The 23840-nt window shown below is 53.5% G+C and overlaps 1 protein-coding gene across 9 annotated transcripts in view; it reads left to right on the forward strand.

Annotated features, from left to right (window-relative positions):
* IKBKG (inhibitor of nuclear factor kappa B kinase regulatory subunit gamma) overlaps nucleotides 1–6996 on the forward strand; it is a 22208-nt gene extending 15212 nt beyond the window's left edge. For 4 of the 9 annotated variants that reach the window (XM_082447864.1, XM_082447865.1, XM_082447863.1 and 1 more), the window contains exons 4-10: nucleotides 1123–1241; nucleotides 3523–3675; nucleotides 4185–4281; nucleotides 5266–5409; nucleotides 5695–5837; nucleotides 6006–6067; nucleotides 6357–6996. In XM_082447864.1, the coding sequence (XP_082303990.1) occupies nucleotides 1123–1241; nucleotides 3523–3675; nucleotides 4185–4281; nucleotides 5266–5409; nucleotides 5695–5837; nucleotides 6006–6067; nucleotides 6357–6499 (861 nt within the window). In that variant the 3' untranslated portion in view covers nucleotides 6500–6996. The remainder of the gene's footprint in view (nucleotides 1–1122; nucleotides 1242–3522; nucleotides 3676–4184; nucleotides 4282–5265; nucleotides 5410–5694; nucleotides 5838–6005; nucleotides 6068–6356) is intronic. The other 5 variants (XM_082447868.1, XM_082447869.1, XM_082447867.1 and 2 more) reach the window with 3 other exon arrangements.
* Nucleotides 6997–23840: the final 16844 nt, after the last annotated feature.

Consider the following 23840-nt stretch of genomic DNA (forward strand, 5'->3'; position numbering starts at 1 on the left):
AGGGTGCTGTGCTAGTGTGAGACATTATCTGGATTCCTGTCTAGTGTAGGGGGTGTTATGGGTTGAATTATGTTCCCCCAAAAGAAATGCCTATATCCTAACCCCTGGTACCTCAGAATGTGACCTTATTTAGAAATGGGGTGTTTGCAGCTGCAATCAAGTTAAGATGAGGTCACACTGGCTTAGGACGGGCCTAAATCCAATGACTGGTATCTTTAAAAGAAGAGAAACAGACACCCAGGGAAGATGGTCACGTGACGATGGAGGCTGCTACAGCCAAGGGCCCTCAGGAGGAAGCAGCCCCGCCGACACCTTACTCTTGGACTCCCGGCCTCTAGAAGGCAATCCGTTTCTGTTGTCTTAAGCCCCCTGCTTTGTGGTCCTTTTGGGGAAAGCTTACTGCAGCCTCCGGGCCTCGATGTGGAGAAGCTGGGCAAGCAGTTGGGTAGTTAAGCTGGGGTGCCGGAGAGAAGTCTGTCCTGGAGGGAGGAATCTGGAAGCCCTCAGCCCATGGAGGGTACTGAAAGCCTTGAGACGGAGCAGGTCATCGTCGTGCGTGTGTAGCTGGAGAGGAGACGCGGCCCTGAGACTGCCCTTGAGAAGGATGGTGGGCGGGGCCGTGTGTGTGGCCGGGAGCACAGGGGTGCTGGTTACTACCGAGGGGTTACTGTGGAGGGGCCGGGTATGCAGAGGACCGGCGCTGCACCCTGGGCTTGAGCAGCCTGAGGTCTCAGGGGACCGGGATCTGGACAGTTTGATGACGGAGGCACACAGACTCCTGCTGGGCTCAGCCCTCGTGGCCTGGTTGTCAGCCTTGTGAGACTCGAGGCACCTCTGTGCTCCCGTGTCCCTGGGTCTCCTGTTGCCCCATCTGCAGGGATGAGGAGGGGCTGGGAGTGGGGGCTCATGGGACTTGATCCCTTTCCACCACTTCAGTTGCCTCGCTGGCGGGGGGAAGCTTCCAGAGGTGAGAGGTGAGATGAGTGAGGGTGCTGAGGGCTCGAGGGGAGACCCTCGGGGGACCCGTCTCAGTGCTTTCAGCTGCCCTGGGGCTTGGGGCTGCCAGGGGTGAGCAGCTGGTAAGGAAGCATCGCCGACAGGAAGTGGCTTTTTTTCATGCAGCAGATGGCCGAGGACAAGGCCTCAGTGAAAGCCCAGGTGACATCCTTGCTGGGGGAGCTGCAGGAGAGCCAGAGTCGCTTGGAGGCCGCCACCAAGGAGCGGCAGGCTTTGGAGGGCAGGTGAGTAGGGAGGGAAAACCAGCCTGGAGGCCGTTGTCAGGGTGCCCGAGAAGAATGAGGCCATTCAGGGGCTTCCAGAGAGTTCCTCTGTGACGGGATGGACGGGAGCACACGGTCGTGGGGCAGGTGTGTGGTGGGGCTGCGGACTGGGTGTCCAGGACCTGAGTCCCAGCGGCACTTCTGGCCTCTCTGACCTTTGGCTGGAGTTCGGATTATTTCCTGAGGGGGCATTTGCCGGGCAGCGGGGAAGAGCACCCCCGTGATCTGCAGGAAAGCACTCCAGTGCCCTCCCGGCTGAGGTTGATGGCAGGGAAAGGGCACACGCCAGCACCCCCAAGGACAGAAGACACGGGTCGGGGGTGGAGAGCCCCACCCCTTCGGCTTCCTCTCTCCCTCCCATGAGGGGCCAGCCGAGCACTCTCCCTTCGCCGGCAGTCACAGATGCCGCCCTGGGGACCCAGGGAGCCCACTCGAGACTCAGCGCCCTGGGGACCCAGGGAGCCCACTCGAGACTCAGCGCCCCGGGTTTCATTGAGGGCTGGTCGCAGCCTGGCGCGTGCCAAACTTCCCGATTCCCAGGGGAAAGCAGGTGTGCCCCATAAACCACCCTGTGGTGCCAGAGTCCAGGCACAGGGACCACCCTTATCAGTAGGGAAAGTGTCTCGTCGATGCAGGGCACTCGCACCAGCCCACTGCCCGGGCACCACCCCAGGGGCAACCTTGCCAGCTGGCCCTTCCGAAGCTGGCAGCCTCAGGCCCGCCAGTCGCTCTCTCCTGCAGAGGGAAGTTCCTGTAAGTGGGGTCATTGGGTCAAAGGGCACGGATGTTTCAGTGGTTCTCACGCCGCCGGGCCGCTGCCATCCAGAAAGACGGGTCCAGGCGACAGAGGTGGCCCCAGCTCTCCCAGCGCGGGAGGTGATCGGGGTGCCCTGGGCGGTGTCGGGGGCGCCTTTGTGAAGGAGGCTGGAGGAGCAGGCAGGGGTGACAGCGTGTGAGCGCGCTGCCCTCTAGAAAGAAGACGGCGAAAGGGAGGCCGCAGAAGGCTGAGCCTGCTGACCCCGGGCTCTTCGCATTCTGCTGTTTCCCGTACACGCTTCTGTCCCTCCGGGCTTCTAAAAGGCACATGTAATTTTTAGGGCACTTTTGGGTCTTCCCCGCCTATCTTTTTTCTATGCACATGAAAGAAGCCGACTTTGGTCACTTAATGACCCTGCAGGGGCGTTACTCCAGCAACTGTAGGCTCTTGGGCACCCTCCTTTCCTGTCCCCCGCCCCCGTCTCCGTGGCTGAGCATGTACGTGCTGAGCTGGACGGCTCGGGGCAGGAACCCTGCCTGCATCTCGTATCATTCAGCGTGGCCATTTAAGTGGCCTCAGACTTAATGCACGTGGCTGCCCTTTGAGCCCTGGCCTGTCACATGCTGATGACAGTGGCAGCCGCTAAATTTTGTCGGCTCACAGATGGGGAGCTGTGTTCAGTAGATTTGGATAGGTGCGTGCACAGAGGCGCGCGCACACGGTGAGACCAGAGACCATCCCCAGTATCCTCCCCCACTGAGAAGCAGCCGCTGTCGCCCCGCAGGGAGCTGTGTGGACATAGGGATGTCGAGTCGGGAGATCGCGGGCTGGGGCGGATGTAGCTGAGGAGAGCCGAGCCGTCACGGCGCCATGGCGCAGGGCACCGGGAATTCTCTGCTGAGGCTGCTGCTATCTCCTGGGTGGGCAGGTGCGAGGCTCTTCGTGCAGGTGTGGACCCCGGGGTCCAGACGGGCCTGCGCCTCCTCGCCACTTCTGGAGCAGTGACTGGTCGGCAAAGAGCCTCTGAGCACTGCCCCTGCCTGCCCTCCCCCTCCCCCCGCCCTGCCCCATTTCTCACCTTCTCCCTCTCCGGCTTCCAGAAAGGCTGTCTTTGCTGGCTGTCTCCACCTGCTTTCCTCCCAGTCCTTCCCAACCCATCCACTGAGATGGCTCTGGCCAGGGGCCCCAGCACCCACGTGTCCCAACCCAATGGGCAGTTCCCTGGGGCTCCTCTCCCCTGGGACCACCTCCTTCACCTTCAAAAGGGCTTCTGTGGGGGCCGCCATCAGCCCAAACCTGCCCCCATTCGGCTGCCCTGCAGTTGTCCCTGTTTCTAGTGATAGTGCGTCCACCGTGACGCCTGGAGGACGCCCTTGGTCCCACTGCTCTGTGACTTGTCCCTGCCTCTGCGCAGCGTGGCAGGGATGCTGGGAGCACAGGAGGGTCCTGCTGTGGGCCCTCCGTGACCTCCCATGCCCTCGCCAGGGTCCGGGCCGCCAGCGAGCAGGCCCGGCAGCTGGAGAATGAGCGCGAAGCGCTGCAGCAGCAGCACAGCGTGCAGGTGGACCAGCTGCGCCTGCAGAACCAGAGCGTGGACGCCGCCCTGCGCATGGAGCGCCAGGCTGCCTCGGAGGAGAAGTGAGTGGCCCGCTGCCTGCTGGGAGCCCTTCCAGGGGCCGGCCGTGGGGGAGGGCCCAAAGCTGTCCCTTACCGTTGTCGCACCCCAACAGTCCGGCTTTCAGAGGGTGACGTTATTCGCTCTCCAGTCCACGTGTTAACAGCGTCCCATCTGGGATCCTACCTTCTCCTTGTTGGCGTGTCTTTTGAGTCTTCTTTAATCTAGAACAGTCCTCCTGCTTTTCTCTGTTTTTCTTGAACTTGACTTTTTTGAACAGTACAGGACAGCTCCGTTTTATTATAAACATTTCTTTGTGTACATTTTGAAATGCCAGATTGATGGAAAATAATATGAAATAGGTAGCAAAGCCTGCCTCAGAGCTGACGGCCTTCAAGGCACACAGGCGCCCTGAAAGCCACATTCTGGTCTGTGGCCGTGATGAGAAGGAAGAGGGTGGAGTTGGAAGCAGTAAGAGCTGTGGCTGGGTCAGGACGAGGTGCTTTCTGCAGCCTAAGCTCCTTTTCCTTAGGAGGAAGCTGGCCCAGCTGCAGGTGGCCTATCACCAGCTCTTCCAGGAGTACGACAGCCACATCAAGAGCAGCATGGTGAGCAGTGAGCGGAGCCGAGTGAGTATGGTGGAGGCGTCTTCTGGGCCGTCAGCCTGGGGCTGGCTCCCCTCAGTTCAGGGATATTGGAACTCAAGGCCCTACCTTAACAGACTCACAGAGTTGGCTTTGGAGACGGATACTTGATTCGACCTAGAGCTTTGTCACGGCTGTGGGGTGATGGCTCAGGACAGGCAGTGGGGAGACGGGGACGCTTGGGCTGTGTTGTTTGCAGCCCATGTTGGACTGGGCGGCGCCTCCGGATGCTCCGCCTGCGGGCAGGACCACGCTTGTCTCCGCAGCTGGTCCCTCCTGCCAGGCGTCCCCAGATTTCCTTGGGAATGTTTCCATACCAGTGTTGAAGGTGGCCGATACCCCTTTTCTAGTTTGTCCTCATCAGACTTATACTGAGTGCAGTTTCTAGTGATCACATTTTAAGAAGGATGTAGTCAAACCTGAACATACCTGGAAGAGACTTTTAAGGGTAAAGCCTGAAAGTGGGTCACGTGAGGAAGAGTTAGTTATGACAGCGTGGCCCTTTGATCTCCAGAGGGAAGGCTTGGTGGTGTGTGTGTGCGTCTGTGTGTGTGGGGGGGTGGGGGGGGCGGGGCATCCGTGAGGGACCAGCAGACCCTCGACCAGGTGGCAGAGCGGAAGGACCGATGGGCCTCGGCTTAGCGGGCACGTGGTGGAGCATTAGTGAATGAGACTGGCTCAGTGTGGAGCACATGGCCTCAGGAGGGAGTGTGGCCCCCGTCCTTTGAGGGGTTGGAGGACTGTCCAGTTGGGAAGGGAATGTCAGCCTGGGGGGCAGTCGTGCCAGATGACCTCAGAGGTCCCCTCCAGCCTCCGCCTTTCCTGGGCCCTGCACAGCATGGGCTGGCTGGGCCCGATCTCTCGTTCCTCTTGGTTCTGCTTTCCTGGAGCAGCAGCCGGCCTGGGGTCAGCCTGACCCCAAGGCTGAGCCAGATCGGGCTCCGTCAGCTCCCTGTCGCCCACATCTAGGGATTGCAGCTGGAAGAGCTCAAGCAGCAGCTCAAGCAGGCCGAGGAGGCCCTGGTGGCCAAACAGGAACTGATCGACAAACTGAAGGAAGAGGCTGAGCAGCACAAGATTGTGATGGAGACGGTTCCGGTGCTGAAAGCCCAGGTGAGGGCTCTCCTCTGTGGCCTGCGTGTGGGTGAGCAGATCGGGCCACTGGCGCCGGGGCCTGGCAGGTCTCTGGCGTCATCTTGCAGTGGCTTCTCGGAAGCTCTTTGAGTCCCTCGCCATGTTCCTTGAACTCTCAATGCCTTTGGGGTGACCGTCCTCATGCCGTGGGCTCTGGGAGAGCAGGAGCGGGCTCTGCCTTCCCCCAGCCCCCCGTGGCTGGCATGGAGTGTCCAGTGCGTGGCTGACGGAGCGTGGGCACTGCCCCTGTCTTGGCTTTGCCAGGCGGACATCTACAAGGCGGATTTCCAGGCCGAGAGGCAGGCCCGGGAGAAGCTGGCTGAGAAGAAGGAGCTCGTGCAGGAGCAGCTAGAGCAGCTGCAGCGGGAGTACAGCAGGTTGAAGAGCAGCTGTCAGGAGTCGGCCAGGTGGGCCTTGTGGCGCGGGGCCCGCGGGGGGTGGCACCGGGCACTGGGCCCGTCAGGTCAGGGGGAGCTGGCCTCCGGCTCCCCGCCTCGCGTCCCGCCCTTCCACCAGCTTTCTACGTGCTGGAGATTGACTCATACGTATTGATTGGAGGCTTTCTTTTCTCAAAGGATCGAAGACATGAGGAAGCGGCATGTAGAGGTCTCCCAGCCCCCCTTAGCCCCTGCCCCAGGTGAGGGAGCTGCAGGGGGAGGGCTGGGGAGGGCAGGGTGCTGGGAGGAGGTGCTGAGGACCGTGGAGCCCAGCGGAGGGAGCTCCAGGGAGCTCGCACCAGCCCCTGGCCCCTCTTCCCCAGCGGTACCGCCCCTGGGGGTGGGGCTAAAGGGGAGGCGCTAGCGGTGGGGACCCAGGTCACTGGAACCAAGGTGTCTCAGCACTTTCTGCCTTGGCCCTTCCCTGCAGTTTGTGCAAGGGGACACACAAGAAGCCCGCCCCCACTGGTGCCTGTTCTCTTTCCCCAGCTCATCACTCCTTTCACCTGGCCCTGCCCAGCCAGAGGAGAAGCCCCCCCGAGGAGCCGCCCAACTTCTGCTGCCCCAAGTGCCAGTATCAGGCTCCTGACATGGACACCCTGCAGATACACGTCATGGAGTGCATCGAGTAGGGCTGCCTGCCGACACCCAGCCCAGGACAGTGCAATCTGTTGCTTTCCTCTCCTGTCTGCCTGGTCCTGAATTAGGGGCTGGGTGACAGGGTGGGCCCCTTCTCTGAGCCCCGAGAGCTAGCCACAGGGCCTTACGCTTCTGCGCCCCCGTCCGCTGGTTCACCTCTTTTAGGGCACACGGAACCCCAGATAGGCCCGATGCTCTGCTTTTTTTGTTCGTTCTGTCTGCTTGAACTGCTTGTCTCCGGAGTTCGCTCTTCTTCCACCTGTGCTGGGGAAGTCAAGAGCCAAGGCCAGGGCTCCCAGACAACTGCTTCCCAGGCTGAGACAGGCAGAACCTTTCGTCCCGGCCGCCTGGCACAGTGCGGCACTGCTCTCATGGGCTGTGTGCTGTTCCACTGGCGGCTGCACCACTGTGGATCGAACTTGTCTGCTGCTAATGGACGTTTGGGCTGTTACTGGTCTTTTTACTGTCATAAACAACACCACGGTGAAAATCCTTGTGCATCCATCATATGTACCTTTGGGTTGGATCCCGCAGGAGCGGCACCATCGAGCAGGGGGTAGACGGTGCCGGCGCTCCCCTCCCCTGGGCGTGCTTTCCCGCTTCCCCTCACTCCCCATAGCCCTGCCGCAGATGACGGGTGTCCAACCTGTGGGCTTTGCCATCCACCAGGCGAGCCGTTCTCTGTTAAGAGAGAGCTTGAGCGTCTCTTCAGAGCTTGAAGGGTCCTTTTCAGTTCTTCTGGTGTACACAGCTTGTTTGTATTTTTTGCCCATTTTTCTATTGGGCTGTAAGTCTTTTGTTCCTTGACTTACAGGAGCTCTTTGGTCATTAGTGGGATCAGCTCTTGTGTGTGATAGAAATTTCGGTTATCTTTTCCTCCTGGCTTGGTACCGGTGTGTTTGGACTGGAGCTTGTCATCTTTGTAGTCATGTTTATCCACTGCTCCTTCACGGCTTTGGGTTTGGAGTTGTTGTGACCACTTGTTGGTCTGGTGAGGGGCGCGTCCCACACGTACACTTTCCCAGTCCTTGCCCTGACACTGCAGTGCGTGCTTGTCCTCCCCAAGTGCGTTGCCACCCAGCGTGAGGAGTGGCGGCCGTATGTCATCACGTTCCAAAAGTTAGTGATGTCGTTCCCCACGCCAGCCGCAAATGCCCCGGCCTGGCCAGCAGAAGCCACTCAGCAATCTTGGGCAGATTACCAGCACCAGAGGACTCTTCCTTGTTGTTTTGCAAGATTCTGGATATTTCCGAGGATGTCAAAGCTGTGGGCACTACCCCTGCAACTGTGGTTTATTCCTCAGTGCCCAGCCTCTTCCTGCACCCCGTGGGCTGCCCTGGTTGGGAATGGGATGTCACAGATCCGTCCCTGGGTTTTGTCCAGGCCTCACTGCTGTGTGGCAGTGACAGGGTGGGCTAGGATCAGGGTATAAGTCTCCTGCTGGGAGACGGCCCAGCCAGCATCCTGTTCCAAAAACAAGCCTTGGCTGGGGGCTTTCTTGGCATCTGCAGGGGTGGGAGGGGCTGACCCACTTCCTGAAGCCCAAGTATGTGGTCGCAGATGGTCCTTCGGGAACACGTTAAAGGCACAGATAGGTTCTCTGCTCATGGGTGCTGCGTTTCAGTCCACATCCTGCAATTTTTCTACAAGAGCACTTTCTGTTTTGGGGGGAATGTGTTTTGTTAGTTTCCTGTTGCTGCTGTAACAAATGGCTACAAAATTGGTGGCTTAGTCTTCTCCGCTTCTGTCTGTGTCCTCTTTCTTCTCTTCTAAGGCTACTTGTCATTGGACTTGGGGCCCACCTGTGTCATCCAGGATGACCTCATCTGTAGATCCTTACTTTCATCACATCCCCAAAGACCCTTTTTCCAAATAAGATCACAGTCGCAAGTTCTGGGGGTCAGGACACGTATATCTCTCTTGGCCACCATTCAGCCCAGCACAGGGCCATCTTCTGGAGCCCACAGATTAGGACAAATGCAGTCAAAGGCAGGCGTCTCCAGGAGCTGCAGCTCTGTCGGAGGGCTTGTTCCCCAGGGTGATGGTGGTGAGGAAAGCTGGAGTTGGGGGTGGGTGGGCCCTTGCAGGCTTGGGGAGTGTCGATCCTTAGGATGTCTTGTCTCCAGCTGGACACCACTGCTGGGGCCGACGGATGTGGCCGGGAAAAGGGGGCAGCGCCGTTGGACCACCTGCAACCTGTGCTGGCTCCTGGCTGTGTAGGGATTGGCTTCGTGCTTCTAACAGGGTGACAGGGGCGCACAGGAGCCCTTCTCTGATCAGCTCCCTTTTCTGAAAGGGGGTTGGAAGAAGGGGAGACCCTGGAGTGGCGCGAGGCGGACGTTCTTCCCCCCAGGAGTGCGCCTGCGGCTCGCTGGTGACCCCCATGCAGGCTGCACGGCAGCAGCGGCGAGAGCTTGACACACGTGCTGCCCGCGCCCCGGACCGGCTGAGTCGGGGCTGGGATGGGACCAGGCGCCGGCCGGGAACCACTGCTCTTCGGAATCTTCTCTTCCTGGAGGCTGTCTTGATTACTGTAACTGTGGAATATAGTTAGGGAGCCTGATTCCTCCTGTAGGGCCGACTGGACCTGAGAGACCGAGGGTTTTAAACCAGGGCTTCCACTCTCTGGCTTCCGGAACAAGTGGCTGGATTCCTCCCGTGAGGGAAGCAGCCTGCCTGTAGGATTAGCTGTGGCCCCTTGATACTCATGACCCTGGGTTCGGGAGGTAGAGACAGACAGACAGACAGACAGAAGCACATCCCTGTTGTCATTCCCACACGCCCCACTTCGTTACCTGCTTAAGAGGAATCCAGATGGGCCATAAACTAAGCGCCACATGAAGGGTTTTCTCCTCACGAAAGGCTAAAGCAACACGGACTCAGACTACACAAAAAGTGGTGCCAAAACAGCAACAAGTGAAGACAAGGCGCAGGGGCCGCTTCCGTGGGGGCCAGTCAGGCGGGGTGACGACTTGGGCCTGTGCAGCCAGCGCTGCGGACCCCTCATCACCTGGAACATGCTCTGTAGCACCTTGGTGTGAAAAAGCCCATAGACACAATTACGTATAAAGTGCGACCCCCAATAAAAGAGTAAAAGCTGCCGTGCACACCCGGCTACCATTTGGATGGATGTGGTAGGATTACCAGTGATTAAGTTTTCCTTATGTATGTATTTTCTAGATGCCTATCATTTGCATGTATGAGTTTGATACATAGAGGATGTACGTTACTGCCCTGGGGCGGGTGCAGCAGGGAGGTTTGACTGCAGGTGGCTGGCAGCAGATGGTGTGAGGGCCGACTTGACGCTTCCATGCTGCACACACTGGATGGGGCAAACGGCAGAGACGTATCGTCTCCCAGTTGTGCAGGCCGGGAGGCCAAGATCCAGGGGCGTGGGCAGGGGCAGTTCCTTCTGGGGACCGTGAGGGAGGGTCTGTTCCAGGCCTCTCTCCCGGGCTTGGAGTTGCCGTCTGCTCCTTGTGTCTTCACGTCGTCTCTCCTCTGTGCGTGTGTGTCTCCAAATGTCCCCTTTTTATAAGGACACCAGTCCCATTGGATGAGGACCCACCCCAGTGACCTCACTTTAATTCGATCACCTCTGTAAAGACCCTGTCTCCAAATGCAGTGGCATTCTCATGTCCTGCGGGTGAGGGCGCCCATGTATCTTCTTTGGGGGGACACATTTTCAACCCATAGCACGTGGGGCACCCAGCCGTGTTTTATAGGAGGCCCGAGACAGCAACGAGTCTGCTATTTTCTGTTAGAAAATGCAGCTCTGCCTGCATTGCGAGTTGGATGCCTTTGGCTGCCAGCCGACCACTGACACGTTAGAAAGGGGACGGGGCTGAGCAGGTTCCCTTGGCCGCAGCAGGATGTTGCCCGTCTGAACGGACAGAGCTGATGCGCCCCTGTGCGGGCTTTGCTGAGGAGCAGAGAGCAGCAGCGGCTCCTTGGGGAGGAGACGGGCCTGGACGACGTCTCCCTGGGCCCGTCTGCTGTTTGATGGTGGCCTGGTGATTTTACCTCTCTGAGCCTCAGGCTCCTCATCCATAAAATGGGACCATCCAAGTACTGACTTCCATTTGAGCAGGTTGTCCTTCGCACACTGTTCGTGCATGGTGGATGGAGAAGAGGAAACGAAATAGCACTGCAGTAGCAGCACTTTGCGGGTGGGCAGTGTGGGGTGTGGCCGCTTCATGGTGTCTGCGACCTCATCCCTTACTTATTGGAGAGTCTCATGCCTTAGTGGCGGTGAAGCCATGGCAAGGGCGGCTCTTGAACAACCTTGGCCAAGGCAGAGCTGAACTGTGGCTGAGGTACAAACCACAAGCCTCCGAAGCGGACATCTCAACCTACAGTCAAACTGCGCACTGCACCATGGGTGGGTGGGTGGCGGAATGTCCCCAAATCCGTTGTGTAAAATGGGGAGCATGTTGCTGCCGCATCTGTGAGGTCAGCTGGGTGGGCACTGTCGTGAGCCTTCACTGTGTTTCCTCATTTATTTGCAAAAGACCTCTCTAGCCCCATCAAGGTAACCAGTGTGTAGATATTCAGAAATGGAATGAGAAAACGTGCTCGGACAGATAGCTGCACACTGACCCGTGCTTGTACCTTTCCCGCTGACCCTGACATCTGAGAGCAGTTAAGTGCAACCAACTGAACATAGGGTGGGAAGCAAAACTGATTTCATAAGAACATAGCGGGACTGTTGGGCTGACACAGTTGTTGTAAACGCGGTGCTCCACGGCAGAGGTTCCGGTGTTCTTGGTTGGATTAGCTGCTCTGCTAACCACAGGGGTGGCCAAGCCCGTGTTTCACTCAGGCATGAGGAGCTGCTGCTTTAGGAAATCAGGAAGAAGTAAACAGCGCATCTAAGCCTGATTCTCGAGTGTGGTAACACAGCTTATGAACTGCTGACAGACCCGGGGGTTTGTTACATAAGTGCTTCTGTTACCCAGTTGCTGGCAAGCACTGACTTCCTAACAGCTGGGCTTCTCTGAGCACATCCCCAGCAACTGCATGGTGTTGCTCACAACAAACCAGACACACACACACACACACACACACACACACACACACACACACACACACACACACTGACTGCTAACTCTTCGTTGATCCCTGGCCTGCCCAAGTGAGACATCGAGGTGTCTGCACTGCTGCCCACTTGTGCTCCCAAAGCAACTTCAAACATAATGGAAACCTAAGAGCACATAATTCCAAACTGGTAATGCATTTTTAAAAAGCTGATTTTTTAAAACATCTTTATTGGAGTATAATCGCTTTACATTGTTGTGTTAGTTTCTGCTGTATAACAAACTGAATCAGTTATACATATACATATATCCCCATATCCCCTCCCTCTTGCGTCTCCCTCCCACCCTCCCTATCCCACCCCTCTAGGTGGTCACAAAGCACCGAGCTGATCTCCCTGTGCTATGCGGCTGCTTCCCACTAGCTAGCTATTTTACATTTGGTAGTGTATATATATCCATGCCACTCTCTCACTTTGTCCCAGCTTACCCTTCCCCCTCCCTGTGTCCTCAAGCCCATTCTCTAGTCCTGCGTCTTTATTCCTGTCCTGCCCCTAGGTTCTTCAGAACCATTTTTCTTTTTAGATTCCATATATATGTGTTAGCATACGGTATTTGTTTTTCTCTTTCTGACTTACTTCACTCTGTATGGCAGACTCTAGGTACCTCACTACAAATAACTCAATTTCGTTTCTTTTTATGGCTGACTAATATTCCATTGTATATATGTGACACATCTTCTTTATCCATTCACCTGTCGATGGACACTTAGGTTGCTTCCATGTCCTGGTTATTGTGAATAGACCTGCAATGAACATTGTGGTACATGACTCTTTTTGAATTATGGTTTTCTCAGGGTATATGCCCAGTAGTGAGATTGCTGGGTCATATGGTAGTTTTATTTTTAGTTTTTTGAGGAACCTCCATACTGTTCTCCATAGTGGCTGTATCAATTTACATTCCCACCAACAGTGCAAGAAGGTTCCCTTTTCTCCACACCCTCTCCAGCATTTATTGTTTGTAGATATTTTGATGATGGCCATTCTGACTGGTGTGAGGTGATACCTCATTGCAGTTTTGATTTGGATTTCTCTAATGATTAGTGATGTTGAGCATCCTTTCATGTGTTTGTTGGAAATCTGTATATTTTCATCAGAGAAATGTCTATTTAGGGCTTCTGCCCATTTTTGGATTGGGTTGTTTGTTTTTTTGATATTGAGCTGCATGAGCTGCTTGTATATTTTGGGGATTAATCCTTTGTCCGTTGCTTCATTTGCAGATATTTTCTCCCATTCTGAGGGTTGTCTTCTCATCTTGTTTATGGTTTCCTTTGTTGTGCAAAAGCTTTTAAGTTTCATTAAGTCCCGTTTGTTTATTTTTGTTTTTACTTCCATTTCTCTAGGAGGTGGGTCAAAAAGGATCTTGCTGTGATTTATGTCATGGAGTGTTCTGCCTATGTTTTCCTCTAAGAGTTTTATAGTGTCTGGCATTACATTTAGGTCTTTAATCCATTTTGAGTTTATTTTTGTGTATGGTGTTAGGGAGTGTTCTAATTTCATTCTTTTACATGTAGCTGTCCAGTGTTCCCAGCACCACTTATGGAAGAGGCTGTCTTTTCTCCATTGTATGTTCTTGCCTCCTTTATCAAAGATAAGGTGACCATAAGTGTGTGGGTTTATCTCTGGGCTTTCTATCCTGTTCCATTCATCTATATGTCTGTTTTTGTGCCAGTAGCATACTGTCTTGATGACTGTTGCTTTGTAGTATAGTCTGAAGTCAGGGCGCCTGATTCCCCCAGCTCCGTTTTTCTTTCTCAAGATTGCTTTGGTTATTCGGGGTCTTTTGTGTTTCCATACAAATTGTGAAATTTTTTGTTCTAGTTCTGTGAAGAATGCCATTGGTAGTTTGATAGGGATTGCATTGAATCTGTAGATTGCTTTGGGTAGTATAGTCATTTTCACAATGTTGATTCTTCCAATCCAAGAACATGGTATATCTCTCCATCTGTTTGTATCAACTTTAATTTCTTTTATCAGAGTCTTATAGTTTTCTGCATACAGGTCTTTTGTCTCCTTAGGTAGGTTTATTCCTAGGTATTTTATTCTTTCTGTTGCAAAGGTAAATGGGAGGGTTTCCTTAATTTCTCTCAGATTTTTCATCATGAGTGTATAGGAATGCAAGAGATTTCTGTGCATTAATTTTGTATCCCACTACTTTACCAAATTCATTGATTAGCTCTAGTAGTTTTCTGGTAGCATCTTTAGGATTCTTTATGTATAGTATCATGTCATCTGCAAACAGTGACAGCTTTATTTCTTCTTTTCCTATTTGGATTACTTTTATTTCTTTTTCTTCTCTAATTGCTGTAGCTAAAACTTCCAAAACTATGTTGAGTAATAGTGGTGAGAGTGGACATCCTTGTCTTCTTCCTGATCTTAGAGGAAATGGTTTCAGTTTTTTACCATTGAGAACGATGTTGGCTGTGGGTTTGTCATATATGGCCTTTATTATGTTGAGGTAAGTTCCCTCTATGCCGACTTTCTGGAGGGTTTTTATCATAAATGGGTGTTGAATTTTGTCGAAAACTTAAAAAGCTGATTTTAAAATTTTATTTTCAAAGGTGTTCTCCAAACACTTCGTGATGTGGGTGTTTTTATAAGTTGTAGTAAAATGCATGTAAGATTTACCATCTTAACCATTTTTAAGTGCACAGTTCAGTGGCATGAAGCACCTGCACAGCGTTGTGCAACCATCCCCACCATCCATCCCAGGAACTTTTTCATTCTCCCAAACTGCAGCTCTCTCCCCGTTAAACACTAACCCCATCTCCCACCCTCTCAGTCCTCATCTCTCTCCTGTGTCAGCAGCGTAGGACATGCAAAGAGCGGCTCAGCCGGCCGTTAGGTAAAGGGGTAAAAACAGGTTTTGTTTGGTGACTACCGACAGCAGGGGAAGGCGCCGAGCACCCTTCTGATGGGCACAGAGGTGCTGGCGATTTGAAGGGAGAGTGAGGTGGGGGCAGCGAGCAGGGGCTCAAGTGAAAACCCACGTGGGGTGGCTCAGTGTCAGTGCGGTGAGGTCAGCGGCATCCACCCCGGGAGTCAGTTCTGGAAGTTAGGATTCCATCCCGCACAGACACGGGCAGACCGAGGCCCTATCCTTCCTGAGGATTCCGTTTCAGAGGAATGGCTCTCAGGTCCCCGAGAAAGACTCCTGGGTTGTCTCAAAGGGACAGAGGAAGGATTCACAAGTTGGGAGCCCTCTTAGGAAAGGCTCTGAGGATGGTGGGGGGCTAGGTCAGGTGTTGGCTGGAACAAACAGTACATTCTTTTGCCAGCCCTCTTTTCTCAGACAGGAACTCAAAAGGGGGCTGGGCCGGCCCAGGGTCGTGAGCTTAGGCTGCAAGAAGCCAGACAGTGTTTGCCACCCCTGAGTGCCAGGGGTTGAATGGAATGTTCCTGCCAAGAGTTCTTGTAGTTCTCAACGTCACCCTCTTCCCCTTCCTCAACTGTGTCTTTAGGCCTTTGTCCCTGCTGGCCTCCCCACCCCCTCGCGGGGAATGCCCTTTTCCAAATCTTTGCATGGCTGGTTTCTCTTTTGTTGTTCAGCTTGAAGTTGAAACATCACCTCCTTCATCTATAGTCTCCATCCTAAATCCATTGCCCTGTTTGAATTCCCCATCTTTTCTGGTTTGTTTTCCATCTCTCTCCACTAGAGGGCAGAATCCCCTGGAACAGTGTGCATATAGAAGGCGTGAGCTTGCCTTGAAGCCCCATCAGTATCCCTCTGTCCATATTTTTGCAGACATCACCCCATCCCGATAAATGGTACTTGACAGAAATGTGTATTAATGTGCTAGAGATGATCACACAGAAAACCTCTTTTAGGGAGCATGTGACTTAACTTGGGTGGGCCTCTTATAAGCATCTGTATTTTTTATTGATATTTTTCTGGAACACGAATGGGTAGATCATGTTGGCCATGTACAGGCAGGAACACAGACCCTGGGGTCACCTGGACAAGTCACAGCACTGCCCCTTATTTTATTTTATAGTAATCTTTTATTTTTTAATTTATTTTTATATTTATTTTTGGCTGTGTTGGGTGTTCATTTCTGTGCGAGGGCTTTCTCTAGTTGTGGCGAGCGGGGGCCACTCCTCATCGCGGTGCGCGGGCCTCTCACTATCGCGGCCTCTCTTGTTGCGGAGCACAAGCTCCAGACGCGCAGGCTCAGTAGTTGTGGCTCACGGGCCTAGTTGCTCCGTGGCATGTGGGATCTTCCCAGACCAGGGCTCGAACCCGTGTCCCCTGCATTGGCAGGCGGATTCTCAACCACTGCGCCACCAGGGAAGCCCATCTGCCCCTTATTTAATCTCTCTGAGCTGTAGTTTCCCCATTTGTAAAAAGGGCAGAATGCCACCTGGTTACTTCAGAGTTACTAATGAGATGATGCATGCAACACACTTAGAGTAGTGCCCAACCAAAGGTAGAAGGCAAGGGATTTCCCTGGTGGCGCAGTGGTTAAGAATCCACCTGCCAATACACGGGACACAGGTTCGAGCCCTGGTCCGGGAGGATCCCACATGCCGCGGAGCAACTAAGCCCGTGCGCCACAACGACTGAGCCTGTGCTCTAGAGCCCGCAAGCCAAAACTACTGAGCCCACGAGCCGCAACTACTGAAGCCCATGCGCCTAGAGCCTGTGCTCCGCAACAAGAGAAGCCACCGCAATGAGAAGCCCGCGCACCGCAACGAAGAATAACCCCTGCTCACCGCAACTAGAGAAAGCCCGTGCAGAGCAATGAAGACCCAAAGCAGCCAAAAAAACAGAACAAAACAAAACAACAACAAAAAAACCAAAGGTAGAAGGGAAAACCGTGAAGGCAATTCCAGTTCAGGCCATGACAAAAAACTGGATTTTCCTTTAGATTATAACTATTGTGAATATAAATTTTAAGGAAATTTTAAGGAAAGTCACTTGGCGGCTGCTAGGCTGCAGGAGCTGGGGGAATTGGGAAGTGACTGCTAGTGGGTACAGGGATGGTAAGAAGATTCGGAAATTGGTTGTGGTGATGGCTGCAAAAGTCTATGAATATACTAAAACCCGCTTGACTGTGCACTTTAGACGGCTGGATTGTATGGTGTGTGAGTTTATCTCAATAAAGCCGTTATAAAAAATGTTGTCCAAGAGCCCTGTGCAGCATCCTATAAGCTCCTTTGAAAATGCAAATGAAGATACAGCAAAACATTTACACCTTTCCCAAAGCTCTGTTTGACAGATGACCATTGGACAGGTGGTGCCATGTGCACTAACCACAGGGCGGAAGAGAACAGGGGACTGTCTGCCTTGGTCTCATGATGCAGGTGACCCCACTCTGTCCTTTCCCTAGAGGCTGCTTTCTCTAGAGTCATTCAGAGGTGAACCCCCCACAGAGGGGGGTGTGCATGTTGGGGGTGGGCAAGAAGCAGCTGACGCTACCACATCCTTGGTGGAGCAAAGCGCAGGGCAAGTGTGGTAGATCCTGGCGGGTCTGGAAGCAGGGAGACCCAGGGATGGAACGGTTCTGTGAATTCCACTGGTTCCATTGGTTCTGAGCATTGTGGGTCTGGGGGCGAGGTGGGGACTGATTTCTCAGAACCACGTGGATGAACGTCTGCTGCCAACATACAGGTTGGAAGTCCAAGATCAAGGTACCAGCAGATTTGGTGTCTGGTGAGGGCCCACGTGTGCTTTGTAGACAGCCATCTTCTCACTGTGTCCTCACATGGCAGAAGGGGTGATGAGCTCTTTGGGGTCTCTTTTGTAAGGGCACTAATCCCATTCATGAGGGCGCCACCTTCATGACCTAAATCATCTCCCAAAGGCCCCATTTGGCAGGTTAGGATTTCAACACATGAATTTTGAGGGGACACAAACATTCAGTCTATGGCATAATTCAACCCATAACAGTACCATTAGATGCAAGCAAAGGCAATCAATTCTTTTCTGGAGAATGCCATCCTAGGCTCCAAAGAATCCCCACAAAAAAACTTCTTAAGGACAATGGGCAGTAGACAGTTCAAAAACAACCAAGCACTCAGTAACACAAGGCACCCTGAACAGGACAGGTGCCCTGAGACACCTCAGGAAATGGAAATAAAAGCAAAAATAAACAAATGAGACCTACTCAAACTTAAAAGATTTTCCACAGCAAAGAAAACCATCAACAAAACAAAAAGGCCACCTACTGAATGGAAGAAAATATTTGCAAATGATATGTCCGACGATGGTTTTTTCAAACAATTGTTATTGGAGTATAGTTGATTTACAATGTTGCGTTAGTTTCAGGTGTACAGCAAAGTGAATCAGTTATACATATACATATATCTACTCATTTTAGATTCTTTTCCCAAATAGGTCATTACAGAGTATTGAGTAGAGTTGCCTGTGCTATACAGTAGGTCCTTACTAGTTATCTATTTTATATATAGTAGTGTGTATCTGTCAATCCCAACCTCCCAGTTTATCCCTCCCCGCCCCCCGCCCCTGCTTACCCCCCTGGTAACCATAAGTTTGTTTTCTACATCTGTGACTCTATTTCTGTTTTGTATATGAGTTCATTTGTACCATTTTTTTACGATTCCACATATAAGTGATAGCATATGATATTTGTCTTTCTGTGTCTGACTTACTTCACTTAGTATGACAATATCTAGGTCCATCCATGTTGCTACAAATGGTATTATTTCATCCTTTTTTATGGCTGAGTAATATTCCATTGTATATATATATATATATATATATATACCACATCTTCTTTATCCATTAACAGTTGATGGACGTTTGGGTGGCTTCCGTGTCTTGGCTCTTGTAAATAGTGCTGCTATGAACATTGGGGTGCATGTATCTGCTCGAATTAGAGATGGAAGGGACACCCCCTGGAGAAGGGTAAGACTTTGAATGGCTAGTGCTGGGGAGAGAGTGGGCGTGTTTTGTCTGTTTGGAGGAGAGTTGCATCATGGGAGACAGGAGACTGACGTTGGCAATATTGTCTGAAAACCTACATGATGGACTAATACACGGAAAGCCCTCGAAACAGCGTATGGCACATAGGAAGTGCCAGCTATTACTACGGAGTCCAGTAGCCAGAGGGTGGACCTTGCTGGGTTCTGTGGCTTGACCCCTCGCCATCCACTCCAACCTTCATCCGGTGAGCCCTGTTCAACAGCGCAACTGTTCTTACATATGTCTCCCCAACGTGACAGGGAGCCCCTGAGGGAGGGATGTGTCCAGGCTCCCCGCTGGGTCCCCCAGGGCAGACAGGCAGGTGAGAGAGACAGGCGGAGACCAGGTCTACCCAGACGGTCAAAAACTGACTCAGAGCCAGAACCGAGAGAAACTGGAAGGGAGGGAAGGTGAGCCAGGGATGCCCCCGACCCCAGGGAAGGGGCAGACGCTGCCGGGGCCTCTCCGCCTCCACTCGGGAGGGAAGGCTGCCGGGCCTGGAGGTGCAGGGTGGAGAGGACTCTCCAGCCAAGGGGTGGGGATCACGTGGCCCGGACTGAAGTCCCTGCCCCTCCTCGGGCTCTGGCTCTGGTCCAGTCTCCTCCTGTTGCAGCAGTGGTCTCTGGCAGACATCCACACCCCCCCAGGCAGTGCTGCCCCCAGCCCTGCCGTCACCCCAGCTGTACCTTTCCTGTCGACTTGACCCCCTTCCCGACACAGAAGTAGACCAGCACCCAGCAGACACAGGGTCACCTCCCAGTTGAGGGCCCCCGGAACCTCCAGCCCCCCGGAGGGCCGCAAGACTTTGTTCCTGGGGGAGGGAAAGCCCATGAGGGCTGTGCCAGCAAAGGGCCAGGAGACTGGGGGTGGCCCTGGGGTGGCGCCCCCCGCCGCCCCCGCCGCCGCAGCCCTTGAATCCAGCCGGGCTCCCCCATGCACCTGGCTGGCCCGGGCCAAGCCTGCAGCCTGGAGTCGCTGCAGTCTGTGTCCCCGGAGCCTTGGAGCCGCTGGCGGCCCGGCCCCACGCCGTCCCCAGTGGGCCAGCAGCAGTCCCCCGCTTCCCTCCCCAGGCGGGCAGGCACCGCCCGCTCCGCATCCCTGGCCTCATCCCCCCAGGGCCGGGCCCCGACACACGCACACGTGCACATGCACGCGCACGTACACGCACGCGTGCACACACACACACATGCAGACTTGAGCTACGTGTGGGAGACCAGAGGGCTGGCCGGGCCTGGCCCAGAGGTGCCCGACTCCCTTCCAGAACTCGATGACAGGGACTTGTGCTCAGCAGGCTGGTCACATGTGAAGTTGGCCCGGCTGGCACTGACACAGACTTCGAAGGGCACGGGGCTCGCCTGGGGTTTGCAGGCTTGGCTGGGAAGGAGTTACGTGCCCAAAGGCCTTAGGAGGTGGGGCGCGGGTCTGTTTGGACATGTGCACTGGGGAGCTCCAGCCACACTAAGGGGAGGAGCGTCACCTGGAGGCCTCATGGCTAAGCCGCTTACAGGGTGTCTGGGCCCGAGGTAGGCCGGTTAGCGGGACCAGACCCTGTGGGTGTCTGTTTGCGCAGGCTCATTGGGGTTACACAGCCCTCTGAGGTGTGGAGCTGCATAAGGGGGCGCCCATTGGCTGGAGAGCCTGCAGGCTCTGTCGGTGGGAACCAATCACGGGTCAGGAGGCGTTACCAGGGGTCTGTGTGCGCAGGCGCTCTGGGAATCCCGAGTTGCAGGGGGCGCTAGGGGGTTGGGTTTTGTGAGGGAGCGTTTTGTTCTTCCCCAACTCGTAGGGAGGGAGAAAGCGGTTGTAGATGGAGTCTGAGGCAGATGGTGGAGGAGCCATGAGGGCAGCAGACGAAGGCGCAGGTGCCGCGGCCGTTGCAGTGGGAGCAGCATGTGGTGGCCAGGGTGACCCAGTCAATCCTGGCGACCCTGGAGACCCTAGCAACCCTGGCGTCGCAGGAGAGGCAGGTGGCGCAGCCGGTGGCCTTGTGCAGATCCAGTTGGCAGCCCACGCAGCAGGGCCACGTAGAGACGCAGCACCCGGGGCCGGAGGTCCGGGTCAGCAGGCGCTACAGTGGTATCCTTTTGCAGGAGCCCCAGTGGGCCGGGCGGCCAGGGGCTGGGCTGGAGGTGGTTTGGGGGGAGGGGCTGCAGGCGGTGGGGCCTGAAGTGTAGAAGGAGGGAACTCTGGGCGGCTGGAGGGTATGGGCCAAGGGTGGTCTGGGCTGACGGGATGGTGGTGGGGAAAACCAGCCTGAGGGAAACCGGAGGGTAGGGGTGGTGATGTCCAGGGTGGCCTCAGTGTATAGGGTGGGAGGTTGTGGACGGCCTAAGGGGTGGTCTGGGGGGGAAGCCGGGGGGTGGGGGGTGAAGGCGGGTCTCAGTGAGGAGGAAGCCTGACGCACAGGCGAAATCAGTAGTGTGGATGGTGCCTTAACCATATCTCCACCAGCACCCTTACTGTGCTTTTCCCAACGCCCTTGGACGCGGAGATCGCCTGCGGGTTCCTGACTGTATACTTTCGAGTCCCACCGCCCATTCAGAAGGAGCTCGACGTGGAGGGCAGCGTCCTGGTCATGTGGGTTCTAGAGGGTGCTGGCGGGGGGGGGGGGTGGTGGCAGGTGGCCAGAGCCAGGCTCAGCCCCGGTGGAGCTGTAATGGAGGGTTAAGCCTAAAGAAGAAGTGTGGTGCTCTGGGATTGTCGGTGTGGGGGGACAGGGAGGGACGTGCTCTTCCCCACGCACTTGAATTTTATTTTTTCCTCCCTTTTAGCCGATTGACTGCTGAAGACCTTGGTCAACTGCGAACTTCCATCACCTCCTGTCTGAACCTGGTTTCCCGGGTGGTTCAGATCATCCAGGACGTTGTGCCCCCCTTTTTAGTTATGCCTCAGCAGGCCAAAGGGGGCTAACGCTAACTTATGTGTCCTGTCCTTGGCGTCCTTCCCTAGGGCATTGCTTTCTTCAGTGGTCACCACTTTGTTGTTGCGGCTTCGTCTTTTGCCTGTACTGGCCCTTGGGCGCTCAGGGTCCACGTATTTCGTTTGGTGATTAAATGTTAACTGCAGAAAATACACCTGAGCTGCTGTTCTGTGTCTGAGTTTAGTTTTAGCTTCTGCACCTCCTAATATTCTTGCATTTGTCCTCAGGTTGGAGGGGAGGTCTGGGATTCAGCTATTCAAGTAGTACACGTAATTGAAGACAATGTAAGAAGTGGAACAAAAAGAAAATGGTGTCCTGCCATCCACTGTTAATTCTGGAATATTTTCTTAGTTTTATAGTTACATTTTTATATTAACATATAACGCCAGAATACTAAGTAGGAATTTGTGGCTTACCGACCTTGTTTCAGATCTGCAAAGAAAAGTGCTGGGCAGTTGGTTAAGTGTTTGGGGTGAGGTGATTAGCTCCCTCTAAAACAGCTTGTATTCTGCAACCTTGCTAAACTCACTAGTTGATAGTAATAGCTCTTTTTATAAATCCCATGGGCCTTTCTCCATATACAGTCATTCTGTCTGTAAACAAAGGCACATTGACTTCTTCCTTTCCAATCGATGCATTTTAACTGATTTCTGTCGTAATGGTTTGGATTGTCCTGCTTCTTTGCATGCCCGGTAAATTTAGATTGGATGCTAGGCATTATAAGATTTCCCTTGGGTGCTGGATGTTTTTCTATTCCTAAACTTATTCTTGAGCTTTGTTCTGGGATCCTATTAAGTTCCTTGGAAACAGTTTGAACCTCTTGAGTCTTACTTTTTTAAGATTTGCTTTGTGGGACCAGAGCAGAGCTCAGTGTAGGATTAATTTAATTAACTGAAATCTTCAGTGTTCGAGAAGGCTATAGTTAGAAACAAGGACTCTTACACACTATCAGAGTGGTGGTAAAATCTATCTGGACATTTGATTGGCATTTCCTATTAAATATTAAGATATGCATATCCTTTGACCCACCTTTGGGAATCTATCACAGAAAAACTCTTGTGTATGTGCACAAGGCAGAATTGACCACAGTGTTAATTACAGCGTTGTTTGTCATTGTGAAAAATTGGTAGACTGTACATCGACGGGGGAAACGTTCAGTAAATCACGGTAAGCCCGTCCTGGTGGAGTAACATACGGCAGTCAGAGCAAAGTAGGTAGCTGGGAACTAATATGGAAAGAGATTAAAGCAAATTGCAGAATTCTGGGTATGGCATATTCCTGTTTTTCAAAACACTCTGACCATATGAACATGTGGGGAAAGGCAGAGTCACCACCTGGAAGGAGCCACCCCTGCTGTCAATGTCATCCATCACTGGGCATTAGGGAAGAAACCTTTCACTATTTAGATGTTAGACTTCCATGTTGTTTAAATATTTTCATAAGGAATTATTAGTTTTGAAATGTTTTTCCTTTGGAAAATAATAGTCTGCTCCATTTTTCCCCTTTAAAACCACTTACTTACAAACTTTAATTCAGCAAAGGTCTGTGTGGGAGGATTAGGAAGAGGACAGCCCGCTGAAGTGGATGTGGAACCCCAGAGTCAGGGGATGGAAGCTGATGGGAGGGCCAGTAGCAGGGCACATGCTCTATTACGAGAAGAATCTTTCCTAGTCTTGCTTTTTAAAAAAATAACCATTAGAAATGGATTTTGAATTTGATGAAAAGTCTGCACCACTGTAGAGGACATCTATGGGTTTTGTCACCCAGCATCCGTTTCCCTTCTCTTGGTACTGGTATCCTCATGTCACCCTAGAAAATCTCCCCTTTCTTTTTCTCTCGGCCATTATGGTTCTGATAGAGTTGACTTCACCTCTGATTCCAGGGGTGGGCATGTGGCTCAGGCCTAGCCAATCGGAGCACTGCTTTCCTCCAGCCGTGGTGATCCCATCCAACCAGTGACACTTTTGGGGCTGCAGGGGAGGCAGGCTGGCAATGGACAGAGGGGAAGCTAGAGCAAGAAGACAGATCTCAGAGAACCGAGTCCTGGATCCAGCCATGCCTGAAGACAGGAACTGCCTCTGTACATTTCAGTTACACAGACCCAGAAATTCTCCCTTTGGCTTAAGCCAACGTGGATATTTTTGGTTGTTTTTGTTCTACTCAGTTCCAAACCCTCCAAGGGGCTCCCTGTCAGAGTTGAAAACAAAGCCTTACAGTGGCCTGAAAAGTCCTACGTGATCCAGCCTGTATCCTCTCTGGCTTCATCCCTTCCCCTTCCCCTTCCCCTTCCCCTTTCCCCTTGCCTATTTGAATCCAGCCACACAGGGCTCTTTGCCCTTTATGAAAAACGAGGCCCATTCATTCCTGCCTCAGGGCCTTTGCACTGGCCTTTTCTTT

Source organism: Balaenoptera physalus, assembly GCF_965194825.1.
Source record: "Balaenoptera physalus genome assembly, chromosome: X".
NCBI classification, from domain to species: Eukaryota; Metazoa; Chordata; class Mammalia; order Artiodactyla; family Balaenopteridae; genus Balaenoptera; species Balaenoptera physalus.